This window comes from Aulonocara stuartgranti, assembly GCF_965226115.1.
Source record: "Aulonocara stuartgranti genome assembly, chromosome: 23".
NCBI lineage: Eukaryota > Metazoa > Chordata > Actinopteri > Cichliformes > Cichlidae > Aulonocara > Aulonocara stuartgranti.
Window position 1 is genome coordinate 43,844,929 of NC_138958.1, and position 26,929 is coordinate 43,871,857.

A 26,929-nucleotide genomic window follows, 5' to 3' on the forward strand; every position below is an offset into this window, starting at 1 on the left:
CCTCTTCAAGCTCCTTGATTCTCTCTTCACATTTCTCCCCTTGTCGTTGAAAGAGGGAGTGCAGAGGGATTCTGTCCTCCAATGTCTTCTGTTGATTTTCACATAATTCCTTCACTTCTTTTTCTAAATCCTGACACTGACGAGCAATCTCTTTTGAAGACGTCCCTTCAGTCATTTTAATGGCTTTCTTCAATTCCTGTATTTGCTCCTTCAGTGGCTTGTATCTCTTTCCCCCTCCAGGGGTCGCCTTTTCCTCTTCAGCCATTTTGCTTTTTGACCTCACTTACCTTACCAAAATGGCCGGTCTTAGGCTCCTCCCCTAGGGGTTGCCTCGTTGTATTTTCCTTTCGGCAGTCAGAATCTCACAAGCTGGTCAAGCCGAACTTCCGCTAGGCTCCAGCCTGAGAGAGAGAGACCGCCCACAGACACACACACACACACCCTCTAATCCTCCTTTCAAGCTCAAAGCTTGACAAACGTCTAATATAACAGTTTTAAGCACGCAAAGCCAGCGAAAATTCACTCTCACATTCACTTCCCTAACAACTACAAAGTTTTCACATACAAGAATAATCCAAACAATCTACCATGCACCGTTTCCCTCCTTATACGAGAGACTCAACCAACTTTTAAAAGCTTTATTTACACAACATCAAATAGAGCACAGATCTCTGCCTTTTCCAGGTAGAGAAAGAAATACGACCCAACTAAAAATCTCCCAACAATCACACACAGTTCTCAAATTTTGTCAAGATATTTATCCCCGCATCCTACCTTACTGGAGTTTTACACAAGGGATCATTACTCATGGAATTCTATTAAACCATAATCACATTAGGAAATCACCAACACAAAACTACAAGGTTTAGTTTATTTAATATACTGAAATCTTTTAACCATACTTCTGAGACCCCCTTTCACCTACCGAAAAGAAGCTCAGAAGGACAGAAAGGGAGAAATAGGGCCGCAGCTGTACACACACACACTCCGCTCGTACTCGCGCGCGTGTGCCCGCTACTGCGCCGCACCACACAACCCCTCCCCTCTGGGAGAGATACACACACACTCTCTGTTCCCTGAGAGCGAGAGAAGAGAAAGGCGTTTTCGTTTTTTCACACACTCTGAATCCACACAGAAAAAGTTCAACAACACAAGACAGTTTATACAATTTACACTTTTAAATGCACAGACACACGAATAATTTATATACAGTATACACGGGCCCCATAGACGTCATATACCAGAAGAGGTTACTCCTATCTTTTTGACTAATTTAAAAGCACCTATAGCCCAGGCCTAGCCTTGCTGGTCAATACACACCTCGGGAACGCCCTCCCGATAGCGCTCAAATTCCTAAGAAAACACCATATGCCAGAACAACTTTATCTCACTTCTCTATTTCTCTGCTGGTGTTGCTAAATTTTGACTAATTTAAAAGCATCTTTCAGCCCAGAGCCTCGCTCTTGCTGATCAATTACCCGTCTCAAGTACGCCGCCTTGAAAACGGCCTCATTACTAACGCTAGATAATTTAAAACCGCACCCCGCCGGACACCTGGAACTCCACCAGCTGCGTGAAAGGCAATGAAATCCTGGCTCACGCTTTTGGCTATACTTAAAGTTGACAGGCAGCTGACGTTTTTATGGGAAGCGGCCGGTCCGCGACTCTATCTGTCAATCTGGCGCAGTAAAAGAAACGGTCTCCCTTCGACCGTTTCGGTTTATTCGGGGCGCCCGAATCCCCCTGGCAACCAACCAAGCAAATAGTCTAACGGTGCGTCCACTGTCAGGTGTCGCCGCCACAGCGCTGAGCTGAACTACGCCCTTAGGGGCCACGCCCCAGTCCTAAATTAAATTTACTTATTTTAAAAGCCTCACTGTGGGTACCCTGCCCTCCAGTTTAATTACCTGAGACCCAAAACCGCGTTTTTGCTACTCAATCAAAACCAAATTATCCCTACACTACCGATTGACTGGCTGGCATCCCAGTCAACCCACAGATAAACCTCTTAAACCGTATTTATTTGTTTCCACACACCTTAAACCGTATTAACTTAAACACATAACTTCTTAACTCAAAATTCACCCCCAAAATGAACAACAATGAATTTAGTCAGACCACTATGCCCTATTTTAAAACTAATTAGTCAAGATCACTATGGACCAAGCCAGAAGCCCAGACTGAGTGAATATTATTTAATTAAATTTAGTTTTCACTTCCAATATAGCGCCTTTGGATAAAAATCAACAGGTGGCACTCACCTTTTCTTATGTCGCCTGGCGTCACTCAGATAGGCTGCTGGCCCTTGCCCCCTTTGTCACCTTCCCCGACGAGCTGCAGGTTGCAACTCCTCCCCACCCGGAGTTTCGGCACCAGGTTGTTAAGGTTCGGTCGAGTTAGGGAAGAGAAGAAAGCAAGCCCAAGTCGAAGTAGGTGTCAAAAATAGTGATCTTTATTACACTCTGTGCACAAGAGTGGGAAAAGACAATTTGCAATCGAATCCTCTCGTCAACTGAAACATCAGTCTCCTTATATTGCCTTTATGACATCACAGTTGGATCTTTACTGGAAATGATCTCAAATGATAACAATTCCCCGCCTATCCCAAAGTTTTCCCTTATATAGACATCAACTGCTACTCTTAAGAGAAAAACAAGTGTGTATTACATTGTGCATTTTGTGAAAGTGTATTTATCAGAAAAACTGTCCTCAGATGACCCTCCTATTATTACTAAGTGTGTAGGTGACCGTGCGTGTGTTACATAAGTGCGTGCATGTAAGCAGAGACCGGCGTACGTGCAAAATTACACGCAGGCCTGCCAGGGCCCAACAGGACTCGTGGGTCTGTATGGTGTGACTGCTCTGCTCTAACGTGCAACAACTTTATATAAACAGTCAGTGTGGATTAATATAAACAGTCAGTGTACATTAATATTTGCTCAAAGTAACACAGATGTAATTAAAAGATTATACTGTCAACAGATTCAACAATGGCAAATGAATAATCAATGATAACTGATTGTGAGAATACAAAATAAAATATCTCCTGATCACACTGCATAAAGGGTCCTTTAATAATTTACACACGGCTCGCAAACCGTGACAAAAACACTGGAAAAATTGGGCTGTTCTAAAACGTTTGACGGGTAGTGTATATATTTAGTTTATATATTTTCTTTATTTATAATAGTTTGTTTTATATTGTAGCAAAGTGTTACTTGGATACTTCTCTATGTGCTTCTTCATGTGCAATTTTGTTGCATTCTGAGCCTTAGAAATTTATTGTGATGAACTGCTGTTAGAATCAAGTTAAATTCTGATAAATCAGACAATTACCTCTCCAGCTGTTGTTACAGTCTTTGTTTATCGGGTCCTTACAGGGTAAAAGATGACGACACCTAAAGAAATCCTTCTGGGGACTTTGAAGGATTTGGGACGTGATGACTTTGAAGAATTTAAGTGGCATCTGAAGAACGGGTCTGTAGAAGGTTTACCAGCAATCCCAGAGAGTGAACTGGAGAATGCAGAGAGGACGGACATAGTGGATCTGATGTTTGATACCTACTCTATCAACACTTTTGAAGTTGCTAAAAATCTTTTGGGGAGGATAAACAAGAATGATCTGTTGGAGAATTTAAATAAAACCATCCCAGAACCCACAGGTAAGTCAGGGAATGACTAAACAAAAAATACATAAACAATAAAAACCTTAGTTAACATTACACAGGTGCCATTAAAATCCATATAAATAATAAATCCAAAACACTTGCCAACACTTTCAGGAGTGAGAGACTGCAGAAAGCCAACAGTTTGTGTTTTATGCATCTGCACAAATAACCTCCTGTGTACACATGAATATCTGCTCTTTGGGTTGGTTTGATTAAAATGGGACCAGCAGCAGGTTTTCTGCCCATTTTACAGATTTATATTGTGAGATTGGTTTTAGAGCTGTTTTATCAACATAAATGAGGCGACAACAACAGTTTGGGACACGTCACAAATATGATCAAAGTGCTTTCTCTTAAATCTATTTACCAGTTGAAGGTAAAGTTAAAAAAATGGCTGCCATTTCTTTCTGCTGTTTGGAGACCCAAACAAAAAAATGCCCACACAGTAAATGCTTTTTATTATGGTTGATAAACAGGACACTAAGGTGATTGGTCAAAGGTTGGAGGAAAGCCACAGTTCTCCTTATTTGACTGAAATCCACCATTTCAGCTCATGTTTTTTCTTCTGCAGCTTTCTGGGAGATTCCACTTCAGCCTTCTGCTGGCAACGCTCCCGTTACCAAGCTTCCCTTAGGCAGCATCATTAGAAGACATAGCATACATTTACACTGCTATGCAGATGATACCCAGCTCCATCTGTCCATGAAGTCAGATAACACACACCAATGAGTTAAACTGCAGGAATGTCTTAAAGACATAAAGACCTGGATGGCCGCTAACTTTCTGCTTCTTAATTCAGATCAAACTGAGGTTATTGTACTCGGCCCTGAAAATCTTAGAAATATGGTATCTAAGCAGATTCTTACTCTGGATGGCATTACCTTGGCCTCCAGTAACGCTGTGAGGAACCTTGGAGTCATTTTTGACCAGGACATGTCCTTCAACGCACATATTAAACAAATATGCAAGACTGCTTTCTTCCATTTGTGCAACATCTCTAAAGTTAGAAATATCCTGTCTCAGAGTGACGCTGAAAAACTAGTTCTGTCATGGTCCTGGGTCGTTCAGCGTTTTGTTTCATTTTTGGTATCACCTTGTGTACTTTGTGTTAATTCTGATTTTGTATTAGTTCTTAGGTTGATCTCTACCTGTGTCTTTCCTCTGTGTACTGTTCGTGTCCCCGAGTTTGTGTTGTAAAACAGTCTGTTTCCTGTTTTACTTTGAAGGTTTGTGTCTCGTCTTGTGAATTAGGATCAGCTGTGCTCCCCTCCTGTGTGTCATTCCCTCATTACCTTGTGTGTATTTATAGTATGTGTCTGCCTGTGTTCCTCGTTGTGTCATCTGCATTACTGTGTTAATCAGTGTTACTACTCGTCTCTCTATCCAGCCTTCTTTGTGTCATCTCTGTGTATTCCCCGCTGTCCTTATGTTTTCAGGTTTGTCTGTTACAGTGGCTTGCAAAAGTATTCGGCCCCCTTGAACTTTTCCACATTTTGTCACATTACAGCCACAAACATGAATCAGTTTTATTTGAATTCCAGGTGAAAGACCAACACAAAGTGGTGTACACGTGAGAAGTGGAATGAGAATCATACATGACTCCAAACATTTTTTACAAATAAATAACTGCAAAGTGGGGTGTGCGTAATTATTCAGCCCCCTTTGGTTTGAGTGCAGTCAGTTGCACATAGACGTTGCCTGATGAGTGCTAATGACTAAATAGAGTGCACCTGTGTGTAATCGAACAAGGCCGAACAAGGAGAGCGCTGATCAGAAATGCAGCCAAGAGGCCCATGGTGACTCTGGACGAGCTGCAGAGATCTACAGCTCAGGTGGGGGAATTATTAGTCGTGCACTGCACAAAGTTGGCCTTTATGGAAGAGTGGCAAGAAGAAAGCCATTGTTAACAGAAAACCATAAGAAGTCCCGTTTGCAGTTTGCCACAAGCCATGTGGGGGACACAGCAAACATGTGGAAGAAGGTGCTCAGGTCAGATGAGACCAAAATGGAACTTTTTGTTCAAAATGCAAAACGCTATGTGTGGTGGAAAACTAACACTGCACATGACTCTGAACACACCATCCCCACTGTCAAATATGGTGGTGGCAGCATCATGCTCTGGGGGTGCTTCTCTTCAGCAGGGACAGGGAAGCTGGTCAGAGTTGATGGGAAGATGGATGGAGCCAAATACAGGGCAATCTTGGAAGAAAACCTCTTGGAGTCTGCAAAAGACTTGAGACTGGGGCGGAGGTTCCCCTTCCAGCAGGACAACGACCCTGAACATAAAGCCAGGGCAACAATGGAGTGGTTTAAAACAAAACATGTCCATGTGTTAGAACGGCCCAGTCAAAGTCCAGATCTAAATCCAATCCAGAATCTGTGGCAAGATCTGAAAACTGCTGTTCACAAACGCTGCCCATCTAATCTGCCTGAGCTGGAGCTGTTTTGCAAAGAAGAATGGGCAAAGATTTCAGTCTGTAGATGTGCAAAGCTGGTAGAGACAGACCCTAAAAGACTGGCAGCTGTAACTGCAGCAAAAGCTGGTTCTACAAAGTATTGACTCAGGGGGCTGAATAATTACGCACACCCCACTTTGCAGTTATTTATTTGTACAAAATGTTTGGAATGATGTATGATTTTCGTTCCACTTCTCACGTGTGCACCACTTTGTGTTGGTCTTTCACCTGGAATTCCACTAACATTGATTCATGTTTGTGGCTGTAATGTGACAAAATGTGGAAAAGTTCAAGGGGGCCGAATACTTTTGCAAGCCACTGTAGTTTTTCCAGTTTAGGTTTATGTTTAGTTCTGCCCTCACCTTGGTTTGTTCACTGTAAATAAAACCTCACTCGCATCTCCACCACTGTCTGCAACTTGGGTCCTCATTTAACTCCACCGCACGACTGCTGCCCCAGCCGTGACAAGTTTATGCATTTATTACGTCAAGGCTGGACGACTGTAATTCATTATTATCAGCAAGTCCTAAAAACTCGCTGAAAAGGCTTCAGTTAATCCAAAATGCTGCAGCAAGAGTCCTGACAGGGACTAGAAAGAGAGAGCAGATTTCTCCTGTATCGACTTCCTGTTAAATCCAGAATTGAATTCAAAATCCTGCTCCTCACATACAAGGTCTTAAATAATCAGGCCCCATCTTATCTTAATGACCTTGTAGTACCATATCCCCCTATTAGAGCACTTCGCTCTCGCTCTGCAGGCCTACTTGTTGATCACAGAGTATTTAAAAGTAGAATGGGAGGCAGAGCCTTCAGTTTTCAGGACCCAAAAAGATAGTTGGGGTTTTTTCTGTTGTATTATTGTAGGTTCTTTATCTTACAATATAAAGCACATTGGGGTGACTGTTGTTGTTATTTGGAGGAATTAATAAAAAAAACTTTTATACTTGAAATTCTTTCATTTATTCTACATATTTATTCATCACTGGCTCCATATTGTTGTTTATGTAATATGTGAAATGTTGCTAGTATTGATTTGGTGCTGTATAAATAAACATAATTAAATCAAATGTGTCTCTATAAAACCTGCCCTCAGTTATAACCCAAGTGTCAGGGCTCAATGGCTCATGAAAAGGAATGGAGTCAAGCACAGAACCAAAAAACGGAGGCTGAGTGACTTTTAACAGAAATGTATTTTACTAGATTTCTTGACGGAGAAAGCTGAATCACGGCTAAATTCAACAGCAAGCAAGGTATTATGAGAAGTGCAGAGCTGAGGCCAGAACATAAGCTGAGGCAGGTCAAAGGAACAACAGGGGCAGAATCGGGCGAATAGAAACTATCCAGGATCACTGGAACAAAGGAGATAATAATCAGAGTGGTCCACAGTGTAGTGAATGAGTCCAAGATTTAAAAACTAAGAGGTGTTACGTGGCTGCAGGTGGAGATCAGCTGGAGGAGGAGATGAATTAAATCTGGGTACAGAGTGAGATGTGGGTGCACAGGGAGGCAGGCAGGTGAGGATGGCAGTTTGCAAGAGTGAGTTTTCCCAGCAGTGGCAGGCCAGAATCCTGAGGCGTGACTTATGGCGAGAGTTGGAAGATGTATCCAGGTGCCGACTAGGGAACAGGAAAAGAGGGTTACGCGAAACAAGCTGAGGAGCACAAGACAAAATGTGAGGCAGAGAACTGACTGTGCTAAGCACACAATCTGGAGAAGGTTCATTGTGAGTGCTGCTCATAAATACTGCCGGAGTAATTGGCAACAGGTGAGGAGCACGGAGGAGTGAGGAGGGCTCCACCCAGGCGAGGAGAGCTGATGCTGTGGAAAGTTACTCAGACTCACCCGGATCATGACACCAAGAGTCCAGTGAACTGAACACATAACCACAGTAACCAGAATGCAGTTTTCTCATTTGTGTCATTTGCTGTTTATTCATGCAGAGATTCTCACTGAGTGTCAGCTCAAACTCAAGTCAGACCTGAAGCAGAAGTTCCAGTGTGTGCTCGAGGGGATTTCTACAACAGAAAACCCGACCCTCCTGAGTCAGATCTACACAGAGCTCTACATCACAGGGGGAGGGACTGCAGAGGTCAATGATGAACATGAGGTCAGACAGATTGAAACAGCATCCAGGAAACCAGACAGACCAGAAACAACCATCAGACAAGAAGACATCTTTAAACTCCCACCTGGAAGAGATAAACCAATCAGAACAGTGCTGACAATGGGAGTGGCTGGCATTGGGAAAACAGTCCTAACACAGAAGTTCACTCTGGACTGGGCTGAAGACAAAGCCAACCAGGACATCCAGTTCATGTTTCCATTCACTTTCAGAGAGCTGAATCTGCTGAAAGAGGAAAAGTTCAGCTTGGTGGAACTTGTTCATCACATCTTTACTGAAACCAAAAAAGCAGGAATCTACATCTTTGAAGACTTCCAGGTTGTGTTCATCTTTGATGGTCTGGATGAGTGTCGACCTCCTCTGGACTTCCACAAAACTACAATCCTGACTGACCCTAGAAAGTCCACCTCAGTGGATGTGCTGCTGATAAACCTCATCAGGGGGAAACTGCTTCCCTCTGCTCGCCTCTGGATAACCACACGACCTGCAGCAGCCAATCAGATCCCTCCTGACTGTGTTGGCGTGGTGACAGAGGTCAGAGGGTTCACTGACCCACAGAAGGAGGAGTACTTCAGGAAGAGATTCAGAGATGAGGAGCAGGCCAGCAGCATCATCTCCCACATCAAGACATCACGAAGCCTCCACATCATGTGCCACATCCCAGTCTTCTGCTGGATCACTGCTACAGTTCTGGAGTTTGTCATGAAGAACAAAGAGAGCAAAGATCTGCCTAAGACTCTCACAGAGCTCTACCTACGTCTTGTGCTATTTCACCTAAAAACGAAGGACATCAAGTATGATGGAGGAGCTGAGACAGAGTCGTGCAGGAAGATCATTGAGTCTCTGGGAAAACTGGCCTTTGATCAGCTGCAGAAAGGAAACCTGATCTTCTATGAATCAGACCTGACAGAGTGTGGCATCGATATCAGAGCAGCCTCAGTGTACTCAGGAGTGTTCACACAGATCTTTAAAGCTGATGAGTGCCACATGTTCAACAACGTTGTTTACTGTTTCATCCATCTGAGCATTCAGGAGTTCTTTGCTGCTCTTCATGTCTATCTGACCTTCATCAACTCTGGAGTCAACCTGCTTAAGAAACAATCTCCTCTCTTTAAAATCTTCCAGAAAACACTTACTGTAAAAGACTTCTACCAGAGTGCTGTGGACAAAGCCTTAGAGAGTCCAAATGGACACCTGGACTTGTTCCTCCGCTTCCTCCTGGGTCTTTCACTGCAGACCAATCAGGATCTCCTATGCATGCTGACACAGACAGGAAGTAGCTCACAGACCAATCAGGAAACAGTTCACTACATCAAGAAGAAGCTCAGTGGGAAACTGTCTGCAGAGAAAAGCATCAACCTGTTCCACTGTCTGAATGAACTGGATGATCGTTCTCTAGTGGAGGAGATCCAACAGTCCCTGAGTTCAGGACGTCTCTCCACAGATCAACTGTCTCCTGCTCAGTGGTCGGCTCTGGTCTTCATCTTACTGTCATCAGATCTGGATGAGTTCGACCTGGAGAAATACTCCCGTTCAGAGGAGGCATTGTTGAAGCTGCTGCCAGTGGTCAAAGCATCCAAGAAAGTGCTGTAAGTGAATCTATGAACAAATATGTTTAATAATGCTAGATGAATAAAAGAATATGTCTCCATTGTTATTCTTCCTCAGGCTGAGAGATTGTAAACTCTCAAAAAGAAGCTTTGAAGCTTTGTCTGAAATTCTCAGCTCCCCATCCAATCATCTGAGAGAGCTGGACCTGAGCTCGAACAAGCTGCAGGATTCAGGATTGGATTTGCTGTGTGTTGGACTAAAGAGTCCTGACTGTAAACTTGAAACTCTCGGGTAAGGATACAGACTTTTTGACACTTTTTGACTCTTAAATCTGTAAGTTTATCTTGATGCGGACGTTCAAAGTCAGCACAATTTTCCTTTTAAGTTCCTGAGTTTATATTTTTGACTGTCAGGTTGTCTGGACAGATGTTTTTATTTTATTTTGTTTTTTTACTTGTCCCTAAAGTCAGAACTAAACCCACATGTAGATGACTTTCTGTTACTGGAGCAGCCTTCCTGAAGACAGCAGTGTGTTTTCATGCTTTTAAAGCCAAACTCACCTTTCAGACCTGGCTTTCATTTATTATCTATTTTTATTTGTTTATTATATATTTATTTCTACTGTTTAACTACTGCTCACATCTTTTATCCTCCTTTTTAATTGTTCATTTCTTTTTACCCAGTGTTTCTATATTGCACTTTGTATTTGTCATCTATATTTATCATGCACTACTTTGCTCATTTATTGTTTGCTTTTAATGTTATTAAATTCCGGTCCTTTGGTATTCTTTACGGCCAAAAAGACACGGCTCAAAAGTGGTCTTTTTACTTTAAAAAATTATCTTTATTTTACATATCCGGATATGGAGACCTGAACACACAACCCCAGGTCTGAAGCACAAAACAGGAAGCCTAGTCATTTATATAGACATCACACACACTTTAAGTTTCGATCAAACACTCTGCTTAGTTTCACTTTTTGCCTGCAAAAGCATGTAATTTCCTGTCAGTCCTGTCGGCACAGAGTGTACTCAGAGTTGGGCCTTTCTTATAAAGCAATATAATCAGCATATAAGTATTTAAGATTATAAATTTAAACCTCAACAATGTTCTTACCTGGTCTCTGGTTTGTTTGTTTGTTTGTTTGTTTGGTTTGCTCAGTTCTGTTTTTCTGAGGTTTTTAAGTTATTAAATTTGTAACTGTAGTGATTTGTGTGTGTGACAGAGAGGCACTGCCAGGGATTTTTGACACAAGTTGTTCTTGTAAAATCAGTCTGTGAAGGTTCTCAGACATCCAGGTCATCGTAGTCTAAGAAGCTTGGAAAGAAAAGCGTCTGGACTTCTTTAAGTTTCCTTGAAGATGTTTCACCTCTTATGAGAGAAGCGTCTTCAGTTCTAAGGGTCAAATGGTGGAGTGGGGCAGTCAGTGAAAGGGCAATGGTGGTGGCTCAGGGTTTGTATGTTTGGGGGGTTCAGAGGGAAAAGATGAATGCAGGTCTGGAGTTGGTGTGTGAGAGCAGGGAGTGAATCTGATCAAACATGAGTGTCATGAAGCCTGTTTGCAGTTATTTGCACTGTTTTCCACTCTGGATGTTGTTTCTGTTCAGCTGTGAGTAGAAAAGGCTCCATTCTACAACCTGTTTGTGTTAGTTGTTCAATAGAAACATTATTTTGTGCTGATGTTGCACTTCTTTTATTCACAACCAAAGAGTTTTTGAAGTCTGCATCAAACTGATTTAAATGACTTTTGAATATTACTTTAAATACTTTAGATTTAAAATTCTGATAAAAGTTTAAATACAAAGATCACTATATTCTAATGTTTTGGCTGCAGTGTGTTTTTGCAGACAGGTATAACAGAACAGCTTTAGTGTTTAGATTGTTTAAACTTGAGTATGAATTTATACAAAATGCAGCAAGAGATTAAAAAAAACGTTTGATTATAAAATCGACTATATTGGATTCCTATCGATATCGGACATGAAAAGTGGCATCGTTCCATCTCTGCTTTGATTAGAGACACAGCTCTGTGTTTTCCAATTTGTCATTTTGAAAATTTACATTTCTTCACTGTTGAACAGCAGAAATGAGACTTTCCTGTCAGAGGTCATTTTTTAAAAATGAGGTGAATCAACCATGAAAACCATGAATCAACATGTGAACATGAGCTGATGCTGCTGAAGTGAAGCAAAGTTACAGAGGTTTGATTAGGTAATGAGTCCTAATGAGTCCAAGTCTTCTGCTGAATCAGCAGAAGACTTGGACTCATTTGATTCCAGCTTTGATATCATTGATTTCAATATGTCCATTTCTGTCACACTTCACCTTTAAAAGTGAAGCCATGTGGTTCCTGGAAGGAAAAACACGACTTTTTCAAGTCTTTGTCCTGTTTTTATGAGAAATGTACGACTTTAATGTGAAACATTCAGAGTTTTTTCTCTTGTTGTGTTTGTTTGAAGCTGCTTCCTGTTGGCTTCAGCTGTTTGGAGTTTCCATTTTCTAAACTTCTACATTCTGAAGCTTCTTCAGCTCTGAACAGATGATGAAACACTGAATGATTTCAAGCACTTTGTCTAATAAACTTACATTTTTCATTCTTTATACAGATTGTGGAACTGTGGTTTGTCAGAGATCAGCTGTGATTATCTGGCAGCAGCACTGAAGTCCAACCCCTCCCATCTGAGAGAGCTGGACCTGAGCTACAACTACAACCTGAAGGATCCAGGAGTGAAGCATCTGTGTGGTTTCCTGGAGAGTCCAGGATGTAAACTTGAAACTCTGAGGTCAGTCAGCATGTTTTAGTTGTGCTGAGATGAATATGATGTGAAAGTTGTGCTGACACTAAACTGCAGACATCAGGCTGATATTATACTGATCCACACTGAGGATCTTCATGGTAAAGTCTGTTTTCTTCTTCTCTGGTTTAGTCCATTGACTGCAGCAGAACAATGTTCACATTTCAAACAGTGATACTCAACGTATGGCCCGCGGCCCACACGCGGCCTGCCCACCTTTCCTGATTCAGAGAGCTGTGTTTGTGTGGGCGGGGCTCAGACAGCTCCGCCCACTCAGTTTGTTCCCTCCTGATTCATCTGCATGTGTTCTGCTTCACACTGCTCACCTCCACCAAAGACTTCACAAACATCTTCTTTCTTTGAGTCCAGTTTGTCCCACAAACACTTCCAAATCTCCTCCTCTGAGATTCTGCAGCTTCTTGCAGTGTGACTCAGCTGACTTCTGACAGACCACAGACTGGCACAGCATCCACATGTGTCTCCTTTCAAACAGGCTCTTGATGTTTCCTCCCACATCATTCTGGCCTCTCAGTCTCCTTTGTTCTCCAGCTCTGTAGCTCCATCTGATGAAGCTTCAGTTTTCCATGTTGGTAACAGTAAACTACAGCCTCTGCTGTCAGCTGGGTAACTAAACAGAGCTGCAGCACGTCTCTGCGGTGGTGCTACATCCAGCCTGCAGACGGCCGTCTACATGTTGTAGTGGTTTACACTCACACGACGTGCGGCGAAGTTGATGGAGTAAAAGTTACAGTGAAAGAAGCTGAGGATGGGGTGTCAATGTGGAGCGATGAGGTGACCACCCTGCAGTCTACAGTAGAGAGTATGAAGGAGGAGCTGTCTGACCTGAAGGATAAATGTGATGAAGGCAGGAAGCGGAGAGCTAACATCCACATCATAGGGATCCCAAAGGGCCTGGACTCGAGCTCCTCCACGGCCGTATCCGTGCTACTACGTGAAATGCTGGGTATGGATAAAGACGTTATTGTCGACCGCTCACACAGGAGCCCTATCCTGAGAAAGCCAGCTGGTAACCCGCACGCCGTCATAGCCGAGCGTCACTACTACCAGGATTGTGTGGCTATGCCGTGCCAGGGCCCAAGCCCCGCTTGAGTTTAATGGACAACCTATTGCAATATTACGACTGGGCGATATGACCCAAAGTTCATATCTCGATATTCTTTAGCTGGATGGCGATATACGATATATATCTCGATATTTTTAAAGCCAGAAAGTACGAACAAAAAGAGAGTTCTTAGTCAAAGCTGTGTCCCAAATCTCACACAGGCACATTTATTAACATACAGCGTAGATGTACATGAAACAATTACTCAGAAATAAATGATCAGCATTTATTAAATAATAATGCTCCATAAATAAAAGAAAACAATGTTGTTTTTGTGCATAACAAAAAGCTCACAATCGTGCAGTCAAAATGTAAACAGACGCTGAGCATAATAACAAGCAGCTGCTCTGTTCCCAGGTTCTACTGCGTGACTGACAGCCTGGAGTTTGAAACCCTCTTTGTAACCGTGTCTCTTACAGGTGCCATTTATGGTCCTTATACACACTCAATACAGTAATATTACGTTGAAGCAGAGTACGTATCACTCCGCGAGGCTCCTCGTAGCTGTAATGCTCCAACAATCCATCAAGCGGTGCGGCCTCGTAGCTGAGTAAAGTCGTACCAAAACATCTTTTGAAAGGTTTCTGAGCGCCGTGTAGCACATAAAATCGGTTCGAGGTCAGTAAGCACAACCAGAATTCATCCATAAGGCGCACTGTCGATTTATGAGAAAATTACAGGATTTTAAGTGCAGAAAATATAGTTTATGGTTTTCCTTTGATCTTAGCAAATATCTACGCCTCTAATTGGGACGACCACAGATTTTTCACTAATGTCTTTGCGCGGCTCCCCAATATGTCATCACACAATATCATCTTTGAGGGAGACCTAAACTGCTCATTATCTGCTATGGACCACAGTTCACACAAAAGTACACTTAGTCCAAACTCAGCATGCGTCATTCAGAGCTTTCTTGATCATTATGGGCTGGCTGATGTATGGAGATTTCATAATCCTGCTTCACATCAATACTCTTTTTTTTTCTAATGTCCATAAAACATATATTTGTATAGAAAAACGTCTCCCTTTAGTTACAGAATGTGATTATAAGACTCTGGTGATTTCTCCTCTTGTTTTTTCAATGTGTATTCCTGATGCCTGCTCCAACTATCAGCCATGGAGATTCAACTCAGTGTTGTTAGCAGATGAAGAGTTTGTCAGTTACAAAAGGTCTCAAAGACATTTTTTTTCTATCAATCAGACCCCAGAGATGTCATCATCAGTCATTTGGGAATCTCTAAAAGCATCTGAGAGGCCAAATAATTTCATTTTGTGCAAAACAGAATAGAATATAATAGAATTAGAATAGAATTCAACTTTATTGTCATTGCACATGCACAGGTACAGGGCAACGAAATGCAGTTTGCATCCATCCAGAAGTGCTTTAGTGATATAGATATATTACAATATATATTAGCAATAATATAGATATGTGAGTATATTACAGAAATGGGTCTATTATGGTATGTTATAATGTACACGGTATGAAGTATGTTGTGAATATTCTATAACTATAAGTATGTACAGGCTGTAGTGAGTACGAGCTATGTACAGAATATGAACAGGATATAAATATGAAAAACTATACAGAATATGAAATAAATAACTTTACAGAATCTGGGATATACAGCTATACAGAAATGGGAACTATGCAAGTTGTAAACAGTTGTAGGATTAAAGATTATCGAATGTACAGAATGATTATTTACACAGAGCTATACAGTAGTGCAGTTAAGATAAGTGAGATATGTAGATAGTTTCTACAGAGGCTATATAAAGTGCTGGTGGTTGTGAGTGGTGGTTCAGTCCATGTTATTATTGTGTGTTTGAGGGTACAGTTGTCCATTGTGGGTGTGTGTATGTTCAGTCCATGAGTTTAACGTGGGTCAGATGTCAGGAGGCAGAGTTCAGGAGTCTGACAGTTGTGGGGAAGAAGCTGTTCCGGTACCTGGTGGTCTTAGTTCGGAGGCTCCTGTAGCGCCTCCCGGAGGGCAGGAGGGTGAAGAGTCCATGTGATGGGTGACTGGGGTCTTTGATGATTTTCCCAGCCCTTTTCAGACACCGCTTCCTGTAGATGTCCTTTATGGCAGGAAGTGGTGCTCCGGCGATGCGCTGGGCAGTTTTCACGACCCTCTGCAACGCCTTCCGGTCCGAGGCAGAGCAGTTCCCGTACCAGACTGTTATACAGTTGGTCAGGATGCTCTCGATGGTGCAACGATAGAAGTTCACCAGGATGTCTGAGGACAGGTGGTTCTTCCTCAGAGTCCTCAAGAAGAAGAGGCGCTGGTGAGCCTTCTTGACCAGCTTGGAGCAGTTGGTCGTCCAGATGAGATCCTCGGAGATGTGGACTCCCAGGAACTTGAAGCTGCTCACACGCTCCACAGCTGTCCCCTTAATGTGGATGGGTGGATGTGGGTCAGCATTCCTCCTGTAGTCCACGATGAGCTCCTTGGTCTTCTCAGTGTTAAGCAGCAGGTTGTTTCTGTCGCACCACTCAGCCAGACGATCCACCTCCTCCCTGTAGGCGGCCTCATCGTTGTCACTGATGAGGCCAATCACCGTGGTGTCATCTGCAAACTTAATGATGGTGTTGGAACCATCAGCAGGTCTGCAGTCGTGGGTGAAGAGGGAGTAGAGGAAAGGGCTCATCACACAGCCTTGTGGTACACCGGTGTTCATTGTGATGGTAGATGAGCAGTGGTTATCCAGCCGGACATGTTGGGGGCGGTTGGAATAAAATAGGGACCGAGCGCCTCTCTCAGTTAGCTGATGAAATGACTAAACTACATGCTGTGTACAGCCACTCTCCTGAGCCTGTATTATATACACAGCGGTTACAATGACAAACTGAATACAATCTCATATCTACAAAACAGGCTGAGTCAAAGTTGCAGCTACGCTTATGAACATGGAGGAAAAACAGGCGAGTTATCAGCTCACCAGCTACGACTAAGAACAGCTAACCAACTATCCTTGAGATCCACAATGATTTCAATAAGGTGTTTGATATTCCCTCCTTGGGAGAAGATGCGATCGCTAGTCTGGAGGAACCTGTCTCTAATGTTGAAATTGAAACGGCCGTACGGAGCATGCAGTCTGGAAAATCTGCTGCCCCGACGGGTATCCATCTGATTTTTTCATAAAGTTTTCTGACCGACTGAATTCACTGTTAAAATCAACTTTTGAAGAATCCTTCCTCTCACAGTCGTTGCCTCCAACAATGCATCAAGCAGTGATGTGTTTAATTGTAAAACAGGAAAAAGACCATTTAGATTGTCGTTCATGTCGTTTAATATCTTTGTTCAACACAGACACCAAGATCCTGGCTCAAGTGTTGGCCCGTCGCTTACACAAGTATTTGTCCTCCATTATTTCACCAGACGGGCTTTATTAGGCACTCTTTTTTGAACATTAGAGCTCTATTAAATATCATTTATACCCATGTTAAAGGTGATACATTGGAAACTGTCATTTGGCTTGACGCAGAAAAGGCGTTGGATCGGGTGAGATGGGATTTTTTTTTATACGCTTAAAAAATGTGTCTTTAATTTTGTATCTTGGATAAAAGTATTGTATTGCTCCCCTCTAACAGCCGTCCAGACTAACAATAATCTGCCCTCCAGGACAGGGATGCCCTCTGTCTCCTTTTTGCCATTGAACCGCTAGCTGTTGCTCTGAGACAATGTGTTGGTGTTGAGGGAAAACATCGAGGGGGTATCGAACATGAAGTCTCTCTTTATGCCGACGACAGGATTTTATTTATTTCCAACCCATCGAACAGCCTCCACAAACTTTTGGATAGAATTACAATAATAATAATAATACGTTTTATTTATAGGCGCCTTTAAGAGCCTCAAGGTCACCTTAATGCATACTTAAGGAATTTGGGACAATTTCTGGATATAATGTGAATTTTGGGAAGAGCGAGGCAAAGTCTATCTGTACGACAACTGGGGAGTTTTGTGTATTTTAGCCCCTTTTAAACCCAGCTATAACAAGTTTAAGTACTCGGGCATCTGGGTGACAAGAAAACCACAAAGACTTGTATAAAACTATCTTCCTTTATTGTCGAAGCTTAAAGAGGATTTTGGAAAATGTGAGTTTTGCCTCTTTATATTTATGGTGGGAATGCAGAACAAGGAGCAAAGATGAATGTGATGCTGAATCAGCAGAAGACTTGGACTCATTTGATTCCAGCTTTGATATCATTGATTTCAATATGTCCATTTCTTTCACACTTCACCTTTAAAAGTGAAGCCATGTGGTTCCTGGAAGGAAAAACACGACTTTTTCAAGTCTTTGTCCTGTTTTTATGAGAAATGTACGACTTTAATGTGAAACATTCAGAGTTTTTTCTCTTGTTGTGTTTGTTTGAAGCTGCTTCCTGTTGGCTTCAGCTGTTTGGAGTTTCCATTTTCTAAACTTCTACATTCTGAACCTTCTTCAGCTCTGAACAGATGATGAAACACTGAATGATTTCAAGCACTTTGTCTAATAAACTTACATTTTTCATTCTTTATACAGATTGAAGAACTGTGGTTTGTCAGAGATCAGCTGTGATTATCTGGCAGCAGCACTGAAGTCCAACCCCTCGTATCCCACAGAGGTGGACCTGAGTGGAACCTACAGCAACCTGCAGGATCCAGGAGTGAAGCATCTGTGTGATTTGCTGGAGAATCCACGATGTCGATTTGAAACTCTGAGGTCAGTCAGCATGTTTTAGTTGTGCTGAGATGAATATGATGTGAAAGTTGTGCTGACACTAAACTGCAGACATCAGGCTGATATTATACTGATCCACACTGAGGATCTTCATGGTAAAGTCTGTTTTCTTCTTCTCTGGTTTAGTCCATTGACTGCAGCAGAACAATGTTCACATTTCAAACAGTGATACTCAACGTATGGCCCGCGGCCCACACGCGGCCTGCCCACCTTTCCTGATTCAGAGAGAGGGGACCCTGATTAACTGTGTAGCTTCTTCCTCACAGTTCTAAGTATCAGACACAACAATGAATAATCCACAGCTGACTGTCTTTAGCAGGTCAAAGGTCACGGCACACAGCAGACAGTCAGAAATATTCTAACTCTGATCATTTATCAGTTGTGACACTGTGAGACTTGATCAGAGGTGTGATCATCACAGCAGAGGCCTTTGTGTCAAAGTCACTGAGGATCAAACAGAAACACATGAAGCAGATTTTCCTCTTCTGGCTTTTTATAGCAGATAACCTTCAAAATATTCTGCAGTCGATCAAAAACTGAAGCAAACCATGAAGCAACATGTGAACATGAGCTGATGCTGCTGAAGTGAAGCAAAGTTACAGAGGTTTGATTACAGACACAGCTGAGAGTTTGTAATCTGTCATCATTTTAAAAAGTTTCCATGGAATAGCAGAAATGAGGCTTTACTGTCAGAGGCCGACAGGACTGAACACAACAGCAGACTGGTGGCTAATAAACAGTGAATGATGCAGAAACAGATGTTTGAAGCTGTTCTTGGAGTACACTGAGAGAGAGAGAGCTGTGCAGGCAGGAACAGCCAAAGTCAGAGAGAATTCATGAGCATTTTTATCAAACGTGAAGCAGAGTTTGGATCTTCTTTTGCTGCTGCTTCACTCAGTTTTGGTTGGAGACAGATGAAACCTGCAGCTTCAGGATCTGTGAGCTGTCCACTTTCAGCCCCGACGGCGTGTCCGTGTACGTGCCGTCGAGTGAACGATCCACGCTCTGTGTTTCCATCTTTGTGTGTTTAGCTGCTCTCATTTACTCTTTTAGCTGTTTGCTGCTTGTTGAAATAGTTTGTGAGCTTTAACCTGAGATTCTGGCAAAATACATTTATATTAAACATCGATTCAGGATTGAATGAATCAACATCGTTTTATTCAAATTAAAACCATTTAAATGGGAACATGAATTTTTTACAGCCGCCTCTAATGCTGGGTAATGTCAGCTGGTCCATGTGCAGCTGGCTGTGAGGCTCAGGGAGCGTCTACAAAGTGCAACACTGAAAGAACATCATCCATAAATATTGAGTAAGAACTGGACTCTCATACAGCGAGACTCAAATGCCTTTAAACATCAGCTTATCCTGCTGATCCAAGTCCAACACTGAGTTTGTAAAAACATGTTTGTCAATCATTTTGTTTGGTTTCTGAGGAAAAAGATTCAATAACTTGCTGCTAATACACAACATTTCATCATATTTCCTCATAAGCCTCTTTTGTCTGACCATTTGATCCCATTTGAATTTGCAATAAAGGATCCACAGAGTTTGGTGACAATAATGACAGTAGATGTTTGTGTGAAAGTGCTGCAAGCAAATGAGTGTGTGATGTTCTTTCAGTGTTGCACTTTGTAGACGCTCCCTGAGCACTGGTCTCACAGCCAGCTGCACATAGAGACCAGTGTTGTTAGTCCAGGTCAGAAGATGACTTGTTGGAATGAAAATGAGCTTGTAGTTTGTCTGCTTTAATAATGTGACTGGAAAAAGGTGTTGGACTTCAAATATGTCCATTTCTGTCACACTTCACCTTTAAAAGTGAAGCCATGTGGTTCCTGGAAGGAAAAACACGACTTTTTCAAGTCTTTGTCCTGTTTTTATGAGACATGTACGACTTTAATGTGAAACATTCAGAGTTTTTTCTCTTGTTGTGTTTGTTTGAAGCTGCTTCCTGTTGGCTTCAGCTGTTTGGAGTTTCCATTTTCTAAACTTCTACATTCTGAACCTTCTTCAGCTCTGAACAGATGATGAAACACTGAATGATTTCAAGCACTTTGTCTAATAAACTTACATCTTTCATTCTTTATACAGATTGAAGAACTGTGGTTTGTCAGATATCAGCTGTGATTATCTGGCAGCAGCACTGAAGTCCAACCCCTCCCATCTGAGAGAGCTGGACCTGAGTAATGACTCCTTGTCTTTGAATAAGAACAAGCTGCAGGATCCAGGAGTGAAGCATCTGTGTGGTTTCCTGGAGAGTCCAGGATGTAAACTTGAAACTCTGAGGTCAGTCAGCATGTTTTAGTTGTGCTGAGATGAATATGATGTGAAAGTTGTGCTGACACTAAACTGCAGACATCAGGCTGATATTATACTGATCCACACTGAGGATCTTCATGGTAAAGTCTGTTTTCTTCTTCTCTGGTTTAGTCCATTGACTGCAGCAGAACAATGTTCACATTTCAAACAGTGATACTCAACGTATGGCCCGCGGCCCACACGCGGCCTGCCCACCTTTCCTGATTCAGAGAGAGGGGACCCTGATTAACTGTGTAGCTTCTTCCTCACAGTTCTAAGTATCAGACACAACAATGAATAATCCACAGCTGACTGTCTTTAGCAGGTCAAAGGTCACGGCACACAGCAGACAGTCAGAAATATTCTAACTCTGATCATTTATCAGTTGTGACACTGTGAGACTTGATCAGAGGTGTGATCATCACAGCAGAGGCCTTTGTGTCAAAGTCACTGAGGATCAAACAGAAACACATGAAGCAGATTTTCCTCTTCTGGCTTTTTATAGCAGATAACCTTCAAAATATTCTGCAGTCGATCAAAAACTGAAGCAAACCATGAAGCAACATGTGAACATGAGCTGATGCTGCTGAAGTGAAGCAAAGTTACAGAGGTTTGATTACAGACACAGCTGAGAGTTTGTAATCTGTCATCATTTTAAAAAGTTTCCATGGAATAGCAGAAATGAGGCTTTACTGTCAGAGGCCGACAGCACTGAACACAACAGCAGACTGGTGGCTAATAAACAGTGAATGATGCAGAAACAGATGTTTGAAGCTGTTCTTGGAGTACACTGAGAGAGAGAGAGCTGTGCAGGCAGGAACAGCCAAAGTCAGAGAGAATTCATGAGCATATTGATCAAACGTGAAGCAGAGTTTGGATCTTCTTTTGCTGCTGCTTCACTCAGTTTTGGTTGGAGACAGATGAAACCTGCAGCTTCAGGATCTGTGAGCTGTCCACTTTCAGCCCCGACGGCGTGTCCGTGTACGTGCCGTCGAGTGAACGATCCACGCTCTGTGTTTCCATCTTTGTGTGTTTAGCTGCTCTCATTTACTCTTTTAGCTGTTTGCTGCTTGTTGAAATAGTTTGTGAGCTTTAACCTGAGATTCTGGCAAAATACATTTATATTAAACATCGATTCAGGATTGAATGAATCAACATCGTTTTATTCAAATTAAAACCATTTAAATGGGAACATGAATTTTTTACAGCCGCCTCTAATGCTGGGTAATGTCAGCTGGTCCATGTGCAGCTGGCTGTGAGGCTCAGGGAGCGTCTACAAAGTGCAACACTGAAAGAACATCATCCATAAATATTGAGTAAGAACTGGACTCTCATACAGCGAGACTCAAATGCCTTTAAACATCAGCTTATCCTGCTGATCCAAGTCCAACACTGAGTTTGTAAAAACATGTTTGTCAATCATTTTGTTTGGTTTCTGAGGAAAAAGATTCAATAACTTGCTGCTAATACACAACATTTCATCATATTTCCTCATAAGCCTCTTTTGTCTGACCATTTGATCCCATTTGAATTTGCAATAAAGGATCCACAGAGTTTGGTGACAATAATGACAGTAGATGTTTGTGTGAAAGTGCTGCAAGCAAATGAGTGTGTGATGTTCTTTCAGTGTTGCACTTTGTAGACGCTCCCTGAGCACTGGTCTCACAGCCAGCTGCACATAGAGACCAGTGTTGTTAGTCCAGGTCAGAAGATGACTTGTTGGAATGAAAATGAGCTTGTAGTTTGTCTGCTTTAATAATGTGACTGGAAAAAGGTGTTGGACTTCAAATATGTCCATTTCTGTCACACTTCACCTTTAAAAGTGAAGCCATGTGGTTCCTGGAAGGAAAAACACGACTTTTTCAAGTCTTTGTCCTGTTTTTATGAGAAATGTACGACTTTAATGTGAAACATTCAGAGTTTTTTCTCTTGTTGTGTTTGTTTGAAGCTGCTTCCTGTTGGCTTCAGCTGTTTGGAGTTTCCATTTTCTAAACTTCTACATTCTGAACCTTCTTCAGCTCTGAACAGATGATGAAACACCGAATGATTTCAAGCACTTTGTCTAATAAACTTACATCTTTCATTCTTTATACAGATTGAAGAACTGTGGTTTGTCAGAGATCAGCTGTGATTATCTGGCAGCAGCACTGAAGTCCAACCCCTCCCATCTGAGAGAGCTGAACCTGAGTAATGACTTCTCGTCTTTGACTAAGAACAACAACCTGCAGGATCCAGGAGTGAAGCATCTGTGTGGTTTCCTGGAGAGTCCAGGATGTAAACTTGAAACTCTGAGGTCAGTCAGCATGTTTTAGTTGTGCTGAGATGAATATGATGTGAAAGTTGTGCTGACACTAAACTGCAGACATCAGGCTGATATTATACTGATCCACACTGAGGATCTTCATGGTAAAGTCTGTTTTCTTCTTCTCTGGTTTAGTCCATTGACTGCAGCAGAACAATGTTCACATTTCAAACCTTCAAAGAAGAAGAAAAATCCTCCACTGGAAAATTCACTGTGAAACTCTCAAACTCTTCATTGCACCTTAAAGTCTGTGTGACACTGAAATCCAAAGCAAAATGTGCGTTTGCTTTACAGACAGCAGTCCAACACAAACATACACACATCATCCAAAACACAGTCCAACATCCAAATCTCCTCCACTGCCAGCATGAATGATGGGAAAGAGAAGGAGCAACACTCTGACATTCAGGGTTAGAATGAGTTTCATCAAGCAGACTGTGAAGATCAAAGCTGCATTAGAAAGCTTACATGAATGAATGAGTGGACAGAAGTGGACAGAGATCATCTGAAGCACTTCAAAGGCTTTAAATCAGCACATTTCTCTTTATTCTTTATCAACTCTGTTAGTTTCTCTCAGTTTTCTGTGGAATGAAGCTAACAGCAGGCTAATAAGATGCTGACCAATAGGTTTCTATTAAAGGTTGTAATTTGTATATGAAAAAGTGCTTTGGCTCAGCAGGGATCAGCTTACAGGTAGAATACAGCTGCTGGATGGGATTAGCATGTCATAGCTATCTACCAAACTGCTAACTGGGGGATTTCAGGCCATCTATGGATCATTTTTGCTAACTGTTTATTCAGCTTAGGCTCACAGGGCTGCAGCCTGTGCCCTAGCTGTCATAGGGCAAGAGGCGTGGTCCACCTGCACAGGTGAGCAGTCCATCACAGGGCCAACAGAGAGCGACAGAGAAGCACTCCCTCACATCCACACCTACAGCCAATGTAGAAGCACCAATGAACCTAAGCAGCATTTCATTGGACTGTGGGAGAACATCCAACCTCCACAGAAAGGCCCAGCTGACCAACAAGCTTCAACCTACAACCTTCTTGCTCTAAGGCACTAGTGCTAACCACTTTTGCCCATTTCAGCCCAAATCCTGCATCTTCCTGTTTCTGACTCCAGGCCAGCTCCACTAACACTTTCTCATCAGACACTGCCACCTAGTGGAGGAAGTCTTAGTTCCATTTGAAGCTTCAGATTACAGTTAGTTCCTTTACAAAGAGGTGGAGGTGGTGGGGCCACAGCACCATCATCACTGAGTGCCATAGGACACTTAACCTTTGTTTCCATATGCTGGGAACTTCCTGTTGTTCCAAGGAGGACTGGAAAATGTGTGAAAATCTCCCAGTCAGTTCCTCACAGCACACTTCAATCATTTCCCTCCCACAGCATCAGGACCAGGGCTTTTTCTCTCTTTGGTCCCACTAAGAGATTTCCACACAAACACCTCATCAGTGGGACTCTCAGAGCTACCAGCCCTTTGCTACAATCACAAAGCTCTTCATTGAAATCAATGATATCAAAGCTGGAATCAAATGAGTCCAAGTCTTCTGCTGATTCAGCATCACATTCATCTTTGCTCCTTGTTCTGCATCCCCACCATGGACTTCATTCCTTTCCAAGCCAGCCTTGAGTGTCCTTTATTCAGCTCATCCTCTGCTTTACTTTTACACCTGATTTTAGCTGCTTTATCTCTCTTTCAACAGGTTTCTGTGCCTCAATCTTTTTCTTCTCTCCCTCATAACAAGACAGCTTCTTCTGCCTGAGAACATGTTGGAGTGATTTACTAATCCAGGGCTGCTTATTGGGGAAAATACTTCCTGTTTCCAAAGTAATCTCCATTTTTCCCAGAAAGAAATGTCAGTAGAAATCGATGATCTAAGTGAGAACATGAGCCTTTAAAAAGTCCCAGTGGGTGCAGTCAAAGCAGTCCCTCAGTCCCAGTATAGAGTCTTTGGTCCAGACTGGAACAGCTGTGTGCCCAGTTTGAGCTCTCTTCAGTGCTGTGACCTGACAGACCCAGAGGGGCCATCACATCACATTTAGAAGCTCCCCTGATGGAGCCACAACACATGTCCAATACTTAGTCTGTCTTGTTGGACCAACTGGAAGAAATGATTCAAGGACTTAGTCACAGAACAGAGATTCAAATCTCCAAAATCCAACTGGCTGCATCAGGACATATAGTCTGAAACTCTGCACAGTTTCCTGTTTGAAGCTGCTTCCTGTTGGCTTCAGCTGTTTGGAGTTTCCATTTTCTAAACTTCTACATTCTGAACCTTCTTCAGCTCTGAACAGATGATGAAACACTGAATGATTTCAAGCACTTTGTCTAATAAACTTACATCTTTCATTCTTTATACAGATTGTGGGGCTGTGGTTTGTCAAAGATCAGCTGTGATTATCTGGCAGCAGCACTGAAGTCCAACCCCTCCCATCTGAGACAGCTGGAGCTGTACTACAACAACCTGAAGGATCCAGATGTGAAGCAGCTGTCTGATCTTCAGCAGAGTCCAGACTACAGACTGGAGACTCTGAGGTCAGTAGAGTGATGGAGTGAGTGGGTGGTGCTGTCAGCAGTATTGTACTAAACACAGTCAGTATGAAACAAAGATCCAGTGTTTCCTGTAAAGCTGCAGCTTCTCAGTGAAGCTGTGAGAGGAGAACGGTGACAGGCTTCAGGATTGGACACAAACACTTCCTGTTTCTCACCTTTATGGTCACCATAGTAACGGCTGACACGCTCTGATCAAACACTGTCAACAGCCAATCAGCTCTCTGAACAAAGCAGCACGCAGACCAATGACTGCATTGATTTCCAAGTTTAAAGCAGTGAAGAACACAGTCTGTAGGTGAGGAAGAATTTAGTGAGAGCAGATGTTTGGATGGAATTCCTCCAGTTAACAGCTGGAACCGTCCATCTGGATTGTTGGGCTTGTTGTTGGGGTTCCTACAGAGCTCAGAGTGGACACACCAAGGTTCTTCTAATGAATGAAAGTCCAAACTCAAACTAGGAGGGAAAAACATTTTCAGCAACTTCAATAAAAATCCAAAGATTAGAAAAAGTGAAGCAACAATGAGTCCTAGTACAGTCCCAGCACTGACGTCCCTGCTGCTCTTTATACTGGATGTGCTGCATCACTGACTGACAGCTGATGAAGAGTCTCTGGAAACACTCGTTTATCTCCTCTGCTCTTCCTCCTTCTCCCTGCAGGTGGCAACCATGGCATTAAACAGGACGGTGTGTGTGCTGAGAGAGGAGCAGCTGTGTCCTGATGATCCAGAGAGGTTGAAGCAGCAGCAGCTTGTGTGTAGAGACGCTCTGACTGGGCCATGTTACTGGGAGGTGGAGAGGAGAGCTTCATCCAGCAGTGACTGACAGAGGAATGAAGTGCAGATGACTGTCAGTGCTGCAGAGTGAACTGCTCTGAGAACAGCTCCACTGTCAGACACAATGTAGAGTCCAGCATCAGCCCTGTGTGTCCCTCTGGATCTGACAGAGGATCATCAGTGTATCTGGACTGCTCTGCTGCTGCTCTGTCCTTCTACAGTCTCTGCACAGTCTCTGTCTCACTCTGGAAAGATTTTACAACTTGTTGTAATTACAGAACGTTAATATAATATTCAAACATGTGATCTTCTCTTTATTTCTGAATCTTTACCAAATAAAGAAAAACCAAACTAACAAACAGAAGCTGTCGTGTCCTTTTTCACCACATCTGTGAATCTTTTCTGTGTTTTTCCTCTTTTCCTCCTTCCTGCAGCTCCATCTTCATCATTCTGTGTCCAGTATATGTGAACACGTCCAAAGCATCTGAGCCTCATGTTACCCGTTTGTGTGAGTTACGCCTGTCGTTGTGTTGTGGTGTATAAATAAGGGGCAGGAGACAGCG

The 26,929-nt window shown here is 42.5% G+C and overlaps 3 protein-coding genes across 3 annotated transcripts in view; all 3 read left to right on the top strand.

The window, feature by feature from the left end:
• LOC309700187 (NACHT, LRR and PYD domains-containing protein 12-like) overlaps positions 1-26,730 on the top strand; it is a gene marked incomplete at its 5' end in the record, with an annotated part of 83,442 nt that extends 56,712 nt beyond the window's left edge. Inside the window, 4 exons of the mRNA XM_082523635.1 lie at positions 12,404-12,580; positions 22,829-23,026; positions 25,402-25,575; positions 26,251-26,730. Coding sequence (XP_082379761.1) covers positions 12,404-12,580; positions 22,829-23,026; positions 25,402-25,575; positions 26,251-26,269 — 568 coding nt within the window. The 3' untranslated portion in view covers positions 26,270-26,730. The remainder of the gene's footprint in view (positions 1-12,403; positions 12,581-22,828; positions 23,027-25,401; positions 25,576-26,250) is intronic.
• The window catches only part of LOC309701483 (NACHT, LRR and PYD domains-containing protein 12-like), a 442,279-nt gene that overhangs the window by 66,139 nt on the left and 349,211 nt on the right, over positions 1-26,929 (top strand). The gene's annotated exons all lie outside the window — the stretch shown is intronic.
• On the top strand, positions 3,389-9,839 carry LOC309700188 (NLR family CARD domain-containing protein 3-like; the record flags this gene model as incomplete). The annotated part of the gene is made up of 2 exons (XM_082523636.1): positions 3,389-3,662; positions 8,065-9,839. The coding sequence occupies 2 exons, from the start codon at positions 3,389-3,391 to the stop codon at positions 9,837-9,839; spliced, it is 2,049 nt and encodes a 682-aa protein (XP_082379762.1).